The sequence below is a fragment of the Garra rufa genome, chromosome 15 (genome assembly GCF_049309525.1).
Source record: "Garra rufa chromosome 15, GarRuf1.0, whole genome shotgun sequence".
Lineage (NCBI taxonomy): Eukaryota > Metazoa > Chordata > Actinopteri > Cypriniformes > Cyprinidae > Garra > Garra rufa.
Genome location: NC_133375.1, coordinates 8,844,754 through 8,865,187, shown reverse-complemented (window position 1 = coordinate 8,865,187; position 20,434 = coordinate 8,844,754). Strand labels below are relative to the sequence as shown.

Sequence of the window (20,434 nt, the reverse complement as noted above, 5' to 3'; positions counted from 1 at the left end):
TTTGTTCCAGATCCCCCACTCCATCTCCTGAAACCCATATGAGCAGTGTCTCACAGGGCTAATCGTGAGGCCCCTTTTTTCACAAGCCCCAGCAATGACACGCATGATTTGCTTGTGTCTGTGTCAGCACTGTTAGCCCTTAAAGGGCCTATTTGTTTTAAAGGTGCACCATTCCAAGATGTGATATGATGTCATGTCTTTTTGCAGTTTTATCACAGCCAGAGCTATGGCAAGGGTTTTTTTGGTGAAAAGTTCCCAGCATGGATGCAAACAGAAGCTCTTACTGACCTTTCACATTTGTTCAACACGTTTGGTCTTTATGAATTCTAAGATGGAGTGCTTGGGCTTTGCCAGAAACGGTAATTTCAGAACAAATTCTTACATCTATTTTTTGTGTGCAGTGCAGGTTCCTGTATCTCTCTAATATACAGGGTCTGAAGAAAATATTCAGATGTCGCCTTTTTGGTTATGCTGAAGTGTTTTAGATTTTTTATTTTTTTTACATTGATCTGTACCTTACACAGAGGTGACCAAAAACCTGAAAGTCATTCTGGGATGGCTTCAGTTAAGTTTCTCTTATCTCCACATATGATCTTCTGGTTGAGCTCCAGAGAACAAATGTGAAGATGAGAGAAACTTAACTGAAGGACAACCGTTACTGATCCAGGCTTTATGGCATAGTGGCCAGACAGAAAATGTTAATTGCGTGTTTTCCCTTTGAACAGTGAGCACGCCATTTGTCTTAAATACACTATTATTATTATTTTATTTTTAATATTTTTATTTTATTATTATTTTTGTATTAAATAACACTAGCTTCTCTGTTCTTGTTATATTCTATCTATCTATTTTTAGGCCTCTAACACTAGCTTGCTTTTTCTTTTTTTATTTTATCTATTTTCTTTTTATTATATAATATAAAAAAAAAACTTGATATGTGTACTGCGTTAGGCTAAATGAGACTTGTCATAGCACTTGCATGTTATTGCTCTTTTGTTGTTTTTGATTGCTTCCATTGTCCTCTTTTGTAAGTCGCTTTGGATAAAAGCGTCTGCTAAATGTCTACATGTAAATACCTGTCTGATGTCCTAGTTAGTAGGTCAATCTTGTTCTGTTCAGTTCTCATTTGGTTCTTCTTTACTTTTAAGTTGAGTTTTTGCTTTGGTGACCTAAGTTATTCAAGTCTAGCTAGAATATTTGTTGGATGAACATTATTGAATTTGTATTGTTTATTTTAGGGACTTTATTGGTCACAATGAAACCCATTTTTTGTCAGAAATCCTGTGTCCTCATGCCTTATTACATAGATTTATTACAATACCCAAAAGACTTGAGGCTGTAATCGCCACCAGCTGCTTCATCTAAGCACCGAGTTACGGGTCTAAATACTTATGTAATGTAATCATTTATATTTTTAATTTCAATAAATTTGTGAAGTTTTGTAATTATTGTTAAATTGTAGGAATAGAATCGTAATAGTAGTAAAAGCAAGTCTATGTGAATTGTGCATATTAGAATTATTAAAGTATAGAAGTATTGGCAATGAGCATGAACTGTAAAAAAAGGTTCTTGGCTTCAATAAGCTTCAGTGTGGACCAGACTTCACTCCCAGTAGTCAAAGATTTGGCTATGTAAGACTGTTTCCTCCCCTGCTGTCTGTCTGTCTCTCTCTCATTCTCTTTCTGTTTTTTTTCCTCCGTAAGGGGTCAGCTGCATCAGCAGTGCTGTGAAGAGTGGACTTTGGTCAGCGAGGAGACTCAAGCCAAGATGGCCCGTATGGCAGCAGCTGCAGCATGGGGATTGGGTGAGGCGAGAAAGAATGACAACATTAAAAAAAAAATTGTTTTTGATTATTCCTACATTCATTTGAAGTTTAGTCTGTAACTAAACTTGGCTACAGCAGCAAGCACATGTCAAAAAGTGTTGCAATTATCGATATATGTTAATAAGTAATACTGTATACATACAGTAGTAACATTAAACTAGTATTCACTACAATTGGTTACATAAGGCAAAAAACAAGGAAGCTACCTAATGTAAATGACCATTAAAATCAGAATGTTAATGCTATTATAAAAATATTATACAAAAACAGTAAATTGCAATGTCCTAAAACCACTCAACAGACCAATAAAACATGCATTTCACAACCTTTATTTCAGGGAGGTAAATTCATACGAAATACTTAAAATTAACAATGGAAAAAAAATAAATAACGTCAAGTTACACTGTCTTTATTCCCCCAAGGTGAATTTGATAGCTTTTTCACATTTAGGCCTTGGTGATACAAATCTGACAGTATATTAATACTTAAGACAGTGCATTTTTATGTAATTTCTACAGTACATTCTTTACTTTACTGGAAAAGCGAAGTTCGAAATATATGAACGACGATATACTGTTAGTGAACATCCCAACGCCAGCCACTCTGATGAAAGCAACATTTAAATGAATATGTAAATATGTGCTGCACACTTTCCTTTTCGTCACAAAATAAACAACAAAATGGAGAAAACAAGTCTAATCACAAGTCTAATCACAGCAACATGTGTATGTTTGCACAAGCTCTGCAAATTAGCACTCCCATGAATTTACGACACGTTTGTTTACATGGCACTTTATTCAGTATAAAGCAATCAGCAGTATTAAACATGAACTTTATTCAGTATATAAAGCAATCAGCAGTATTAAATATGAAAAACAATGTCAGTGTCTCATTTCATCAGAAGCACAACAATATTTGTTAAGCGGCTCTCCACTTTGTTCATGTTTCTACACGTGGACATCTCACTTCCAAGGACTTGACAGACAAAATAAACCCAGAGAAGAGTTCTGCGTAAAAGAAGGTGGAAACTTTAGCGCACATTTCCTATGAGGTAATCGTCACACGGACCAATAGTAGTACGAAGGTGTTTTTCAGTCGGAATTAACTTTTCTGGAAAGTTCGCTTTGGCAAGTCGTTTTGGACGAATTTTGTTCTAAATGGTGTCACATCAGTTTGTTCTCCGATTTCGTTTGAAGTGTAATGGGGCTTTAAGATTTTGTTGTGACTTCTGATGCGAGACCAAACGATGAAGAGTTGTAATTCAGTCATTATTCATCAGTCAATCAGTGTCAGTTTAGAATGAATATAAATTCCATTGACAGATATTCAATTTACAGACCATTAAGGGACTCTTAATGTTGAATGTAAGGCTCAGATACTGCAGACCAGAGGTCGCATTAATCGAAAATTGTCCGTCATTGACAGATTTTTTTAATCAGTGACGGAAAAATCTGAAGGCTGTCCGTCATTTTGACAGATTACACTGCGGGTGATCTGTTGTAAATTGTAACTGTAATTCCCACCCCTGTCCAGTTGGTGGCGAGCGCGCTCCATTGTAGCAGCAGAGCACTAGATACAGAACAAAAACGAAACTGTCACGACGAATCTTTTGCTATGCATCTGATACACACATGCGAGCACCCAGTATAAACTACAGTGGTCTATCACGCCACATTAAAGAACGCCATAACGGTATTTATTGCTTGAATTTCCTGATGAAATAGACAGAATTTTAAATCTGAGACTTTTTCATATTGAAAGTAAGAAAGCACAGAGCTTAATGGCTTATTGTGATTTATTAGATATGTGCACCTACTGTTAATTCGTGAGCTGAAAACAGCAATATCCACTTTAAATATACGTAGATATTGGTGCATAAAAATAAGATTCTATTAAAATCGAGAAATCGATTTTTTTGAAACCAGCCCTAGCATGTTTTTTTTTTTTTTTTTGTAAAAAAAAAAAAAAAAATGTTGTACTTCGGGTGTGGTGTTGAACATGAAAAGTGACGCAGTTTCTGTTCATCTGTTCTCTTCATAAATAAGTGCATAAACCTATACAGTATGCTCGCCCTGTAGGTTCATGATTAAAAATGAAAATGTGAACAAAAATAAAAGCAATTAAATGTGTTATTATAATTAAAATATGAAAATTAAAATGACGGGTAATAATAGATTATGACGGAATTTTTACGACCCTGTCCGTCAAAATGACGGACAATGTTGAAGTCTAACGCAACCTCTGCTGCAGACAAATATTTAATTTATTATATTTTTGAACATATAATATTTGTATAATATAATGCTTTTTTGTGTGTTTGTCAGGCCACTGGGACAGTATGGAAGAGTATACCTGCATGATCCCACGAGACACCCATGATGGAGCCTTTTACAGGGCAGTGCTTGCTCTACATCAAGATCTCTTCTCACTGGCTCAGCAGGTACTACATAAAAAACTACTAATGTGAGTTATTAAATGAACAGTATATAAACTACCTCATTTGTCATCCTCTAAAAATGTCCAACTTACTTTAAATGGAAGAAACAACCAGGAGGGAAATGTTTAAGGAAAAAATTGTTCAGTCAATGATGATGAGTGCAACAGTTGCCGTGGTGCATTGTCTCACAGGCGTTATGTAATATTGGTCAAAGGCTACCCTCAGTCTGCACGTCAAATTACTTGGCTGACTTGCGGTCCCTGCGGTGATGCAGTGTTCCTTCTTCCAAAACAAGTGTGTTTGTGTGTGTGTGTGTGTGTGTGTGAGAGAGAGAGAGAGAGAGAGAGAGAGAGAGAGAGAGTGAGATGAGCTCATACACATGGAGAACATCACAGACCCACCCATGTACTCTCATTATTATCCTGTCATCCCACCTGTTCCATTACTCAAGAGGACTTTGCAATTAAAGTTACTCTGATTAAACAAAGTCACAGCCAATTTAACGCTGGAAGGGAAAGTAGCCATTCACAGAATGAGATCCAGTTTTACCCAGCTGATCCCTAAATTGCTATTGTAATTTTTATGTGAAGGTCTTGGTCAGTTTTAAAAAGGATTAAAGGGGTTAAGAATTGCATTTTTGTTTTATGAGGTGCACTTAACTGTCATAATTTAGAAATAAAAAGCCATTTTCAACCTGGATATTAGACTTCTGACTTCAACTCTCTATTTAAAAGGGTTCACTGTGTTCATCTTTATATTTGAAATCAATATTACATGTGGAACTCGTATGTTTAGTGTTGATCATAACATTATAATCACAATTTAAGTAATACATAGTTTTTATGCTACCAAAAGGAACAGCATAACGTTGACCATTTAGTCACTGACTTAGAACATCTGACTGTACATGAGTGATTATATATTTTAAAAAAAGATTAGACATTAGATTTAACTATTCAACTCAAAATGGATGTAAATGTTCTTCCTTTCGTCAAAAAGTAGAAATAAATGTAGTCGTTACAATGGATGCATCCTGCTGATCATCTACGGAGTCATCAAGCATGGCATCTTTGTGACTTTTTGGTAACGTTTTAATTTGATAAGATCTTCTAACATGTTTTTTTTTTAAATGGTCCACAACATACAACGTACTGACTATAAGAACATGTTTAAGTATATGTCAACTTATTTTACTAACCCTAAACCTAACCTAACATTCTATTCTGAAAGTTAGTAGACATGTAGTTGCAAATTAATGAGAATTAGTTGACATGTAGTTGAAAAGTTACCTGTACTTAGTAGAATGTCTAAAACTTTATTTATTTTGTTGTGGTATTATCTCCTTTAGCAGTGGAGATGTGACCTATACGCATTGAGGTCAGTAGGAGTTTCTGATTTGTGCCACACCCTCTCTGCAGTGATGCTTGTGGAGAACATCAGATAGCCAAGGGGCAGAGGGGTGGTATGGGCTGGCCTGGAAGGAAAGGGGGACTGTGTATAAACAAGATAAATTATCTAACCCATACGCTACAATGCTAACAACAGGTTTATGTGCATGTATAATCTGTGTCAAGTCAAGTCATATTAATTTATACATTGAGGAAAATAATTATTTGATCCCCTGCTGATTTTGTACATTTGCCCACTGTCAAAGAAATGATCACTTTAATATTTTAATGGTAGGTTTATTTTAATAATGAGAGACAGAATAACAACAAAAAATTTAGAAAAACTCATTTCACAAAAAGTTATAAATTGACTTGCATTTTAATGAGTGAAATAAGATTTCTTGCTCCCAGGTGTCTTTTATACAGGTAACAAGCCGAGATTAGGAGCTCTCTCTTAACCCTCTGGGGTCTGAGGGTGTTTTGGGGCCCTGAAGAACTTTTTAGGGAGTGCTCCTAATCTCAGTTTGTTACCTGTATAGAAGAGACCTGTCCACAGAAGCAATCAATCAATCAGATTCCAAACTCTCCACCATGGCCAAGACCAAAGAGCTGTCCAAGGCTGGAATGGGCTACAAGACCATTGCCAAGCAGCTTGGTGAAAATGCCCGTCTGAAGTTTGCCAATAAACAATGAACGATCACTGTGAATCAGAGGTTGTATTTGAACTTGAACCAAAGCAAGTTTTCTGTTTGATACCATATTGCTTGTTGAAAATATCAACCGGTGGCTTAAACAGCTATTCTGGGTAGGGGAAAAAAAATATTTTGACAAGACTAAGCTTGTCTGGTGCCCAAACCATCCAAAACAAATAGAAAATTTTGTTAATTTTTTCTATAGTAAATATTATTTCCTTAAATCTACCAATTGGAATTTTCTTAGCACCCGCCACCGCTACATAAGTGACGCCCGAACAGGGACTTGAACGTATTAAAAAAAAGTTATTTACTTCCCACTGCTTTAATTTGAGACTTTTCTGTTATTGTAATTGTTAACTGGGAAACTTTGAAGTTTGAGAAAACAAAACAAAGAATTGTGATCAAACTGTGATATTGTGATATGTCAGTTGTTCTTTTTTGTGGAAAAGTGTTAAAGTAACCTCTGTCATTTGTACTGCAAGATTTATTAATTTTGCAAAAATTACAAAAATTGAAGTGTGACTTGGTTTTCAAATACTTGTGGGGATAGAAGTTCCAGATCCCCAGTTAACCCTTGGACCTTCTTCACCTCATGTTTCCCATGTTCCATACACTCACACGCCATCCAGCACCATCTGTCCAGGAGCCCATGTGCAGTTTGCTTCAGGCCTTGCTGGCAGCACTCCAGTCCAAACCTTTACCTGGGAACAGGGACCAGGCCCCATGCAACTATGCACATCACCTAAAATCTCCTCTCCCTCTTCGTTACAGCAGGATTTGCCCTGTGTACTTCCAACTCCTGGGAGAGAAATACATCACCTTACAAGTTCAAGGTAACTGGGAAACACTGATGGATTTTATTTAAAAACAGGAGAAAGCAAAATGAAAGACAACCAGCAGCAAGTTCTCACACTTTTGTCTACCAACAAAAAAACAGGATGAGGCTGAAACAGATCAACTAACTAAAGCCATCAAACTCATGATTTCAAGTGAACTTCAAAGAGTGGAATCTATCTTTGTCTCTGAAGTGCGCTTCATGGTGGATCAGCTGCAGCTGGAAGTGCAGCAGGACCTTAAAACCATACAACAAAATTTTCAAAAAACTCATGATCAGCTAATGAAAGAACTCCACCAATGTAACGTCCAAACTGCCAGTCTTTGCACAGACTTTAAAAAGTTTCAGACTGAAATGTTAGACCAATGTAAAATGCAAGAAAATAAATTAGTGGATCTGCTTAAGAAAAATGTGCCATTGTCACCTGACACTACTTCTCTCTCTCCATTACCTTCCCCTACCTCAGCAACAGCACTTACCCCTCTTCCCGCTGCGGCAGTAGTAAGAAGTGACCATCTTAAGTTAACATTCCCCACCTTTGGACGTCCATCAGACGATCCTGACCCTTTGCTCTATTTGACCCGCTGTCGAGATTTTTTTTAGCATTACATCCCTTGGTTGATACTGACCTGTTGGCCACTTTCCGAACTGTACTGTATGGATCTGCTTGTGACTGGTGGGAGGTTGCCAGATCCTCAATTACCACATGGGATGAGTTTAAATCCGCTTTCTTCTCCGTCTTCTTTTCTGAAGACTGAGGATGAGCTGGCTGATCAAGTCAGAACTAGAAGCCAGGGCGAGAAGGAATCCATTAGGGATTTAGCATTTTCATATAGAGCTCTCTGCAAGAGGTGGAAGCCTACTCTAACAGAAAGTGACATGATAAAAATTATTCTTAAAAACATCAAGCCCTACCTTGCCAGCCAGCTATAATGTCGAGTAAGCACTGTTGAGGAGTTACTGAAGCTCGGTCATCAACTGGAGAAAGACTATGGCCAGTAACTACAATATGAAGGACGTAAAGTTATTAAACCATCTGCAATGCCACCAACACCTAACTCTGGCCAACCTGTAGAAAAGCCTCAAGTACAATGCTGGAGATGCAAAGGTTATCACTCACCTGGGATTTGCCCTCACTTTATTCCTGCTCCTTCCAACCAGCCTTCTGAACAGCATCGACATGCTAATAACAAGCGTCCTTTTCAATCTTCAAAGTCTGGAGGTTCAAGTCAAGCTAGCAAACCTGTGACTACTTTTATAACTCCGTCAGGTGGTCTATATCAGTTCAGAGTCATGCCTTTTGGGTTAAATTCCCCAGCGACTTTTCAAAGACTAATGGAGACAGACTTAGGAGAATTACGAGGTAATATATGTTTTGTCTACATTGACGATATTATAGTTTACTCACCATCCATGGACCAGCATTTCCTTGATCTCCAAACCATTCTCCATCGATTGCAGATGGCAGGCTTGACTATCAACCTAAAAAAGAGCAAGTTTTGTCTTCAAGAGTTGACATTTCTTGGACACGTAGTAAACATTCATGGTATCTCCGCAGACTCGAGTAGGGTGGAAGCTGTATGTGCATGCCCTGTACCTCATAACCTCAAAGAGGTTCAACGCTTCCTTGGACTCGCCGGGTGGTACCACCGGTTTGTACCAAACTTCTCAAGGATCACTGAGCCCCTTAATGCCTTGAAGAAAAAGGGTCATTCATTTCACTGGTCTTCTCAATGTCAACAAGCTTTTGAACACCCAAAAGCATGCCTCACCTCACCTCCCATCCTTGGACATCCCAACCTTGACCTCCCATTTGTTGTATATACACATGCGAGCAACATTGGACACTACAACACTAGGTGCTGTATTGATGCAGCGGAGGAACCAGGGCTTAGAGCAGGTGATTGCCTACACTAGCTGAACCTTGAACAAAGCCGAGTCAAATTACTCCGCAAGTAATGCTTTGATGTTGTATGGGCTCTAGAAAGGTGGCAGCATTACCTAGAACCCAAGTTGTTCACTGTTGTGACGGATCACTCAGCCCTGCAGTGGGTGATGAGTTCTACAAAAACCACCAGCCGTCTAATTAGATGGGTTCTTCGATTGCATAAGTTTGATTTTGTAATTGAATATCGTAAAGGAAGACTCAATGTAGCACCTGGGGCCTCATTTATAAAACTTTCTTACGCACTGATTTGATCTTAGAGTGTTCGTACGATCAAATCCACGTCAAAGTACAGATTTATAAAAACCGTCTTTGACGTGGAAAAGTACTTATCTCCACGTCAGATTCCAGCTTGGCGTACGACCGTTTCCTTGTGGTAATGCCTGGTATTGCAGATAGTTCAGCCTCACTATAATTTGATTTCTTGCGCTCCTTTTTACTTGCCATTGTCACAGAGTTTTTGCTTTAGGAATGAGCTAATTTTATATGTTAATTAATTAAGCAGGAGCGTTTCGACGGCGGAACATTCAGCTGCACACAATTCCACGATCATTTGTGATTTATAACCGAATGACTGGCGTACGCATGGATTTCGTGGTACGTTCGTTTTCTCTGAATCGCTCTTACGATCAAATCAGAAAAGTTCTTAGATAAAATCAAGGATGGTTTCTACGCAAGTCTTTATAAATGAGGCCCCTGATCTCATACGGATTAATGCCCAGCCCAGTTGCTGTGTCTATGCCAGTCGCACAGAGGATCTTCCAATCACTGCTGCTGCTGTATGGGAGGAAAAACACAAGGATCCTGCAATTGTAAAGATATTCCAAACATTGGCAGAAAATTATGATCAACTAAAGAATCAGTATGAGGTAGTCATACCATATGACGCAGCTGAAGACTAGTCCAGTATGAGGTAGTTGAAGATAAATTGTACCACATGACGCAGCTGAAGACTAGTCAACGCTATTATCTCCAACATTACCATTCAAATCCTGCATGACGTTGCTTTTTGGCCTGGGATGTGGGCAGATATAAAGAAGCACGTCAAAAAATGCATCAAATGTCAAACACTCAAAGGAGAAAATCGTAAACCCTAAAAAACTGTCACCCCTACCATCCGCAAACAAATATGACAGAACGAGTGAATCGTACACTGAAGTGCATGATTGCTGCTTACGTAGAAGACAGCCATAAAAAATGGGATCACTGCTTACCTGAACTACTTTTTGCAGTCAATTCAGCCATCTAGGAATCCATTGGAATGACACCAGCAGAACTACACCTAGGAAGAAAATTTTTTGCATGCACTTTCAGGAAGCACGTAGCTTTTTTGTTTATTTGTACTTTCTACAAATATAAACTAATCATGTATAATCATATGTAAAGTGATCTAAAAAAAATGTGACTTACGAATTCTCTATTTAATGTTTTCTTGTTTCTTTTGTTTTCTCTTGTTACTACTTTGTCTCTCTCTCTCTCTCTCTCTCTCTCTCTCTCTCTCTCTCTCTCTATATATATATATATATATATATATATATATATATATATATAATTTTTTTTTTTATTATTTGTGTAACCGGTGACTGAAAGAGCTATTCTGGGTAGGGAAAAAATTATATTTTGACAAGACTAAGTTTGTCTGGCGCCCGAACCATCAAAACAAATAGAAAATTTTGTTTATTTTTTTCTATAGTAAATATTATTTCCTTAAATCTACCAATTGGAATTTTCTTAGCGCCCGCCACCGCTACAACTTCATTTTTTTATGTAGCTACAGTCAGTGATTTTTTTGGTGTGTAAGCATCAATATTTCTTGTAGAAAAATGGGGGATATAACTGCCATGTATCTTTCCAAATATTATCTGCATGTACTGCAAAGTCAACAGACTTGAATCTCCAATGATACTATACTTTAGAACGGGCTTTTGAATTTTTTTGAGTGGCTTTTAAAAATTTTTTAATAACATGTTAGCTTGTGTACCAAAGGTAATGTTCTCCTCTAAAGTTCTCTTTTGACTTGGTAAGAGCATAGTAGGGGCACATTGTGATTGAAATTTTAATTTACCACATAAGTATGTTTTTGTAAATGAATGGTGTAAAAAAATATTTTATACAATTTATAATTACAATTTATTATAATAATATTCAATACACTGGCGGAAATTGAGAATAGGGGTTGTAGTCTGACTGGCAGGCTGAAATCGTGGCGGGAAAGTTTGCTGTAGAAGTCTATATTATTGATGGGTACCTGTGGTCTTTGCTAGGTGTTAAGGTCTACGTTGCAGTCTTGCCTTCAGTTAAAGAAATCTGTATGTGTGTGTAACCATGTATATGCGAGAGAGAAAGCAGGAGAATGAAAGCATGCTTTTGAATGTAATTTAGTGGTAAAAACATCGATTTTTTTTCCTATTGTTTGTCAGACTTTGTTTTCTTAGATTCTTTCTGGTTTTTGGCTTTATTGCTATAAATTTGCTATAAGCTCCTTTGAATTAGAACAGACCTGGTACATTTTATCAATATATGTTTACTGAAAAATAATTGCAAGCTGAATCAATCATTCAGCAACACTGTGGCATAATGTGTGTTAATGTGATTTCAGTGCATTGACAAAGCCAGAGATCTACTGGATGCTGAGCTCACTGCCATGGCTGGAGAGAGTTACAGTAGAGCATATGGGGTAAGAGCATATTCCTCAGTCTCAATATAGAAGATTGGCCCGAGTCAAATAATCAGGGGCATTGGTAATAGGGGGACAGAGTAAATAGGCCCCAGGGGTGGACGGGGCCCGCTATGATGTTCGTTGTGAGGCCTGACTCCCAACTCCACCCCCTAATAGCACATTCAGTGCAAAGGGCACAGAATTTCAGCAACACCACACTTCAAATAATCATTTGGCACAAGTATTGTATAGCGTTTCTTTTTATTGTTCATTGAGTAATTGCAGTTCAGCATGTGAGGTCAAGACGAGACCATTTCAAGAGAAACTATTACATAATAAGACCAAACCCATGTGTTTGTAATGTGTTACCTTATTCCAGCCTAAATAAGGTGCACATACACAGACACACATACTCTGACACTGAGAAAATGAAACTTAATGAATCTAATCTTTGATTTTTTTTCTTTCCTCGGTTGCACTGTGTTTTAATTTAACATGATTTAAATGTTTAAAGAGTGCATATAAAGGAAGTCTTGGCTTTTATTAATGTAATTAAGATAGCATCTTTTTCATTCTTTTTATCCTTCCCTCTCTCTCTTAGGCCATGGTGTCTTGTCAGATGCTGTCTGAGTTAGAGGAGGTGATCCAGTATAAACTGGTTCCTGAGAGGAGGGACATCATAAGGGAAACGTGGTGGGAGAGGCTGCAGGTAACTATAAAATCATGTCTATAAAATCTAAGTTAAAATATAATTTATAACAAATAATTTTGCACATGTATACTTTTAACTGTGTCACTACATGTTGTCATATAAACAGTGAGTCAGTAGTGATACATTCATTTTAATTTTAAAGTTTCATAAAGAAAGGATTCATCAGACTGATCCAGACCAATAACTTCCATCTGTTGCTGTTGTGTTCCTTCATCAATAATCCTGTCTTGACCTGGTTGAAGTTATATGTGAAAACATTTTGTGGTTGGCTTGACACAGCTCAGCAGGGTGCCTTGACGTAGTGTGTTGGCTTGCGTTTCTTTTATATGCTCAGCTAGTGCCACTGGGGAGAAACAAACATTTAACAGTGAGAACTTATGCTGCCAACCTGCAGACTTTTCCGTTAATAAAGGAAGGTGTGAGAGTGCAAAACTGATATATTGTTGACAAGGAAATGTTAGTCAGCAGTGAACTGGTCGACTTAGGTACAAAAAGTTTTCAGACTCTTTTTTCAGAAAATTGTGTTCTGTTGTGATAGAGGGGGTTAATGTACTCTCAGCTTTTCATCCATATCCACTTTCAGGTTTATGCAACCCTGTTATGTGTGGAGGCAGTTTATTCTGGCCAAGCACTGGCCCCTTTATAACCTTAACACTAGCTCATACTTTTGCCAAATGCTAATAGTCTGCCTTTGAAACTGTAATAGCTATAGACGCTGTAGAAGATCTTTATTTTTTGTTGACACATTTTCTCAAATTAATGGCAAATACACCATTCTTTAGAGCTGTCAGCTGCTCAGTTTCTTGTCATTTGTGTAAAAAAAACTCCATACAGTCTAGTGTATCCAACCAGAGCTTCAGTGTAATCACTGCAGTGTAGGTTGCAAATTGTAGTCTGTTACTGATTATAAATTACACAGCAAAAATTTTAATTTGTGACATAATTTATAGATGACTAATTTTAGGTAATATATTTTAATTTTGAATTACTTCTAGACAGGGTTGAGAAAGTTATGTTTTAAATGTATTTTACTACAGATTACAAAATACAGTATGCATTAATAACATATTGAGCATAAATTATAAATTTATTAAAATAATCAATTGCCACCCATTTAAAATGTAACTATAATGAAATACAGTTAGTCAAATTTTGTATTCTTAATACATAACAACATTACATTTATTTTGTTACTCCCCCAACCCTGCTTCTAGATTGTTTTTTACCTAACTCAACAGATATGATGATAATGATATCTGCATTTTATCTCCAGTGTTTAGTAACTTGTGTAATTATTCTTCTTACACATGGTCTAAATGACTGAAAGGTGCTTTGTCCTAATCGCATGATATTGTGAGGCGCGCTTAGTCAATGAAGCCGGTACTTTGATTAGTAGAAAATCTCCATCACGTGCTTTCAGCTGGAGCGGCAATTAATACACAGAGCCGTAAATCACTGACAAGCCACGCCAAATCAATTTGGCGTAGCTTGTCAGTGATATCACAATATCATGCGATTAATCGTGCAGCCCTACTTTGTCCCCAAATTAAGAAGCCCAAAAAAATTTGAACCATTGTGTTAATATGTAATCTTGTAATCCATAAAGTAACTGTAATCTGATTATGAGTGTAATATAATGTAATTGCAAGTATTTATTTTTGGAATCTGATTACATAACATCTGGATGATGTGTAATCAGTTACTATCCAGAACTGAGCATAGTTTACAAAAGTACATGCTAAAAATGTGACTTTCTTTTTCTTTAGGGTTGCCAGCGAATTGTGGAGGACTGGCAGAGGATCTTGATGGTGCGCTCCCTGGTCATTAGTCCACATGAGGACATGAGGACGTGGTTGAAGTACGCTAGCCTCTGTGGAAAAAGTGGAAGACTAGTAAGAGCAACACTGTTATCTACAATTGCAAGCGTAATTCACACAAAAACTAAAATTTTGTCATTAATTACTCATCCTCATGTTGTTTCAAACCCGTAGGACTTCGGAACAGAAATTAAGATATTTTTTATTAAATCCAGGAGCTTTTTGACCTTGCACAGACAGCAAAACAACTGACAAGGCTCAGAAAGGTAGTAAGGACACCATTATAACAGTCCATGTGACATTGGTGATTCAACTGTAATTTTAAGGTGTAGCTTCATAAAATTACGGTTGAACCACTGATGCCACATTGACTATTTTAACAATATGCTGACCCTTGAACGTGTCAGTTGTGTCCCTTTCAATGCAGGGTCAGAAACCTGTAGGTTTCATTAAAAAAAATCTTACTTTGTGTTCCGAAGATAAACAAAGATCTTATGCTTTTAGAATGACATGAGGGTAAGTAATGACAGAATTTTTGGGGTGAGCTTTCCCTTTAACACTGATCTCATTATGTAACACATAAAATATCATTGACAGAGACTGCATCATTTCACAAAAGGAAAAACTCTTGTGGAAGTTTTAAATATATTCCAGAATTCCGATGTTTAGAACAGAGAAACATTCATAAACAAGGAAAAATTAAAAGCAATAAGCCTCTAGAAGCCTTGGTTTACAGTGATTTAGAACTGCTAAGGGGTGTTGTTAGGCACAGTGTAGAGCTACATAGACCCAGCAAGATTTTATAAAACACAACACAACAATTTTAAGGGAGAATTGAGTGAGAAATCAAAATTCTCCTGGTCATTTTATATTTAAGAGGTCATTGTACGATAAAATCAGTGTACATTTCAGAACTCAAAAAACAGCTTCTATTGAAAACAAGCTACCACAACGGCTCTTTTTTTTTTTTACTCCCTCCTCTTTATTATGTAATAGAAATTAATACATGAGTTTAAAACTGCCTACACAGATCATCACCTGCTTCTTCATCATCACCTCTTCGACCTAAACACGGCTGTGTTATAGACAGAATAGAATCATTTGACCAAAAATAGGAATGTTAGGAAAGTGGCTGTTTATTTTCAACCATCTGAATGCACAGTCAGACATTCTTTGTCGCCAGTTTGTTTGTTGCTGTTTATCCGTGTCCATAAATCAAGCCAGTAACTAAACAATGAACTTTACTTTGTTCTTCTTAGGATTGTAGCATTAAAATCATCTGTTATTTAGATGGTTTTGTTTAAATCCTGATAACATATTATATTATTAACCCTTTAACTGTCACTCCTTATTTTGAACATAGACGTGAAAATCCAAAGTTACATTTTTATAATTCATGAACAAAAACATTTTGTAATATGACTTTCATGTACAGTTTCCATGATAATAAAATGTCTGATTTTAAAATGGCTTTCAAAGGATGAATTTTGAGATTTTAAGTTTTCAAGTGATATATAATTTCTTATTATTTCTAAAGCATCATAGGGAAAAGGCAATGAAGAAAGTATTTTTGTGAAAAAGTTCTGAACCGCTGATATGATGTAGATTTTTGAGGTGCACTCTTGTCATAAATTTACTTTTCCTACATAATTTGTAACACAAAACAGTGGTTAAATATCTGTTTAGGAGTCTTGGATCTTCCCAACGATATATAGTTTTTCATGATTAGATTAGGATTTATTTGTAATATGGTGAAGTAAACTGTAGGTGACGGTGACAATTACAGGGTTAAACATTTGTAGTAGCATGTTGATAACAAATTATTCTTTCATCAAACAATAGCAACATTATTGTTTAGCAACATTTAGCAGAATGGTTGCCAAACAGTACATAGATGCAGCAATACAGATGAAATCTTCTATAAAATAATTACAGGGAAGAAAACTACTTTTTTTTTTTTTTTTGGTCTAAATAATGGTGTAGTTATTGCATAACTGAGAGAAAGCAATGGATTAGGGGATGAAACAAATAATAAAAGCACTGTTCTTGTGGACAAAAAGCCCTTGGTGGGGTCAATGCTTGGTTTCTAACAGATGCCTCTTTGTAACCCGAAGAGCTTCAGGTCTCGGGGTCAGGCATTAAAGATCAATGACTGTGATCTTTAGACAAGCAGCTTAAATTATTTGGGTAAATCTGACATAATGTGACATTTAGATAATTAAATATTTGCACTGAATTACTTTTTTCTTTTTAAATGCTGAGCTAGGACATATTTCACAATACTTCGGTCACTTTTTCAAAACTCTTCACACGGTAAGCACAACAGCATTCGATGGGCTAAACTGTGGATCATTTATCACTGCTTTGGCACAATAAAATTACATAAATTCTTTTCTCACTCAGATAAAAACAACGGCAAAACTCAATGTACCTAAAGAAATTTTACAAAACAAAACATTGTATAATGGTACCTGTTAGTGTTTTTAAAGTTATGTTATGAGTGAAAGTGTGTTTGTTTGGTGAACGTGTTTGCTAGTGTTGTGTAATGTAAGAATGACTTGATTTGAGACATTAATTAAGTGTTTTGATGGTTTTAAGTTGGTAATTAAGTGTTTTGATGGTTTTCTTCTAGATTTAGTCTGTCTCAGTTTGTTCTGTTTCTTCATGTCATTCCAGACAGACTGAATGATGATGAGATCAGATCTTTGTGTGGAGCACTCCTTGTGCAAACAAAAATCTTACTGGATTATTATAATCAATGGCAAAATGAATTGGTGGAGATATAAACTGATATTTCCTATTGACACAATACACCAAAAGATAGAAATAACTGACTTAAAACCATTTTTAGCTGATGAAAATACGTGTTCTAATAATTTTATATATATATTCACAGTATATATATGACACTTTTTAATTTTGTACTTGCGTGCTTTTTGTCTGATTGGCAGATGGTAGTAGCACATTTCTGATAAACTATGATTTTAACTAAGATTTTTTGTGTATTCCTCAGGCACTAGCCCATAAGACCCTCGTTCTCCTGCTGGGTGTGGATCCCTCCAAACAGCTCGACCATCCCCTACCCACTGCCCACCCTCATGTCACCTATGCTTATATGAAGTACATGTGGAAGAGCACTCGTAAGGTAAACACTCAACTCAAGTGCTCTTGAAAACAAGTGATTCTCTTCACAATACCCCTGGGAAGTATTTCCAGTCATGTACAGTCAAGTACAGATTCTTTCTGCTTGAACGTACAAATACTAAAGAGGTCTGCAAGATCTGGAGGAAGCCATCTATTAGCATTCCCGTTCATCTTAATAGCAGTTGCTGATCTGACACATACAGTCCTGGAAATATATGGCTTGCAAGCTCCAATCTTGCCTCATGGGCACTCAATTATACAGCCAGGATGTTTTGAGCTAATCGCCTGAACCATAATTGCAATGACATACAGTTTGGAGTCACCAGAAAATTACATCATTACAAAGTTTACATTTGCTTGCATAAAAAATATTTTGTCAGAATTAGGTCCGCAGGCTCCATGTTGCATAATGTGTAATGACCACCAGAGCCCCTGCACCCTGTGAGCATTGTAAGATCAAACAATTATACAATGTCGATTAAATGAGATGGGGCAGCTCAATTTACCACTTTTTGGAATGCTGTGATTGTTAATATTTTTCATATTATGCAAGACGTCAAATACTTGTTTCATGTTACATAAGTCGATATGTGATAGGGGTTAAGACAAAATCAAGTACAACTTACGTGTTCCATTTAGCTTAATTTTACATGACTGTAATTGGTTTGGGGAAATTCCTGTCCTGCCAACAACATTCCATGAGCCGTCCGTAGCTTGTCAAAAAAAAAAAAAAAATCTACTGTCTATGATGATGTAACAAGACGAGTAAAAAGGTCGCTTGACTTCCCCTTTCCAGCCTCCCAGCCTTACCTCTTTGTAATATTGCACTGTAAGGAGTGGTCACCTTTTCCTTAAATTTAACTAAACTTAAATAGTTCCACATAAACATTACAAATGTAGGAAATAGCAGCAGGTCATCCTTTCCCTCTTGTTAACTTGTGTTTGAAATTACATTATTTACTTGTTGGGGTCCTGATTAGCAAGATTTTCAAAGATCCTAAAAAGATTGCCACGCTGTTTTGGGAATTAAGTGATGTTAAGTTAAGCTTCACCCAAAAATAAAAATTTTGTCATTGTTTATTTACTCTCATGTTGCAAGTTTATTTTGAAGGATGTTGATAACCAAACATTTGCTGGTCCCTATTGACTTCCATAGTACAAAAAAAAATAATAATAATACAAAAAGTTGAAGGGGACCAGATACTGTTTATAGCTTTTTATGCACATTTTTAGAATTTAGGTGCATTTTGGTGTTTAAATTTACTGTTTTGTTTGCAATATCCCAAAATGTGCATAAAAATAGCTGGATAAAAACATAGCTAATGATTTTTTATTTCATTTTTGGGTGAACTATCCCTTTAAGGAGAGTGCTATATAATAACATCACATCAATGTCCCATAGTGCAGCTTCTTACTGGAGTGTTATGTCTGCAAAAGATTACATAAGTACCGGCTAAGTACAAGGCACTGAAAATCATAGACCAAACCAAAAAGCTGTTCCCAGTCCACAGCACATTGTTGTGTTAAAATTACTGGCATACACACATGGAGCTGTAAAGAGATGTAAAAACAATACATACAATTACTAAAGTTAATAGAAACACAATCAACTAAATTGTAATTTGGGATTACCTGCTCTAAATGTTGATACTGAATTTGTGCTACTGAGGGGAAGTATCTGCATAATGCAGTGATCAGTTTAATGAAGTCTCTAGAAAATCGGGTGTTATAGTAATACTCATGACTGGCAACTGGCAAGAGCCATCGCCATTGTTCCAGGGAAATGGTCTGTATAAAAAGGATACTGTCTTTGTGTATTAAAATTTCTTCTGCTACTAATTAATAATTAGTTACATGATACATTTAGTTATTTGTTATGTCTGCATCTCTCTCAGATCGATGCATTCCAGCATATGCAGCACTTTGTGCAGGGGATGCAACAGCAAGCACAACATGCTATTGCAGCTGAAGACCAGCAGCACAAACTTGAGCTGCACAAACTAATGGCACGGTCAGTAGAGCTCACAACCATACACCCACATACAACCCACCCACTTAGTTGACTTTAATTAGAAGCAACAATTTAAATGCTTCTATGCTTATTGTGTGAAACAGCAGAAAAAGCATGATATTTTCTCAAACCATTTAAGTGCAAACCCAGCTACACATACAAATCTGAAGATTTAATTGGTCAGAGTCGATCACAGTACTGATTCCATACACAAATACTAAACCCTAACCCTAACCTTAAGCATTTGTAGTACATTCTGATAGATAGCATTACTGTTTCTCACAATCTGATGTTTCTGAACACTAAACTTTTCTTAGCAGTATGACTGAATGATTGAGTTAAATTAATGAAATCAGCTATGTGGCGGAATTTACACCTGACTGGTTTGGGGAAAAAACATGCACAGAAAAGTAGCATGTTAACACTAAGCTAACTTTAGTGTTTAACTAACTTGTTTAACTAACTTGGATCAGACTATTTCTAGAGATTAATCTGATCCATACCATATTTGTTCAATCTAATCTTTAGGCCTTTGCTAATCTAAATTGCAAAGTGTCACGGCCAGCTCATTCCTGGCAATCACATTAAGAAGATCACTCACACACACAAAACTGTTTAAATTAAATGATTATTGCTGTATGAAGTTGTTGAAACTGAAACATGCAATACAAGGTCCTATTTGGCACAAACTTCAGATGTTTAATAAGAGCTTCAATACATCTGGTTTAAACACATCTACATGTGAATATTCAGTTAAAAGACATAGTGCCACCTACTGGAAATTGTTGTAGCATGAATGTAAATTGAATGTCACAATAAACAAATCTGATTTGGATTATCAGCTTGTTCAGAGAGAGTTTAATAAACTAAACTATGTTAGATAGAGGAGACATATAAAATGTGTGGAGCAGGTGGTCCTCAGTATTCTTAGTTGAAAATATGTTTGCTGGTCATCTTGTTCTATTT

General features: G+C 36.5%; 1 protein-coding gene across 1 annotated transcript in view; it reads left to right on the top strand.

Annotated features, from left to right (window-relative positions):
* The window catches only part of mtor (mechanistic target of rapamycin kinase), a 185,774-nt gene that overhangs the window by 109,098 nt on the left and 56,242 nt on the right, over positions 1 to 20,434 (top strand). The window contains exons 31-37 of the mRNA XM_073818557.1: positions 1,704 to 1,804; positions 4,150 to 4,265; positions 11,725 to 11,802; positions 12,386 to 12,493; positions 14,263 to 14,388; positions 17,327 to 17,458; positions 19,353 to 19,468. Of these exons, the coding sequence (XP_073674658.1) occupies positions 1,704 to 1,804; positions 4,150 to 4,265; positions 11,725 to 11,802; positions 12,386 to 12,493; positions 14,263 to 14,388; positions 17,327 to 17,458; positions 19,353 to 19,468 (777 nt within the window). The remainder of the gene's footprint in view (positions 1 to 1,703; positions 1,805 to 4,149; positions 4,266 to 11,724; positions 11,803 to 12,385; positions 12,494 to 14,262; positions 14,389 to 17,326; positions 17,459 to 19,352; positions 19,469 to 20,434) is intronic.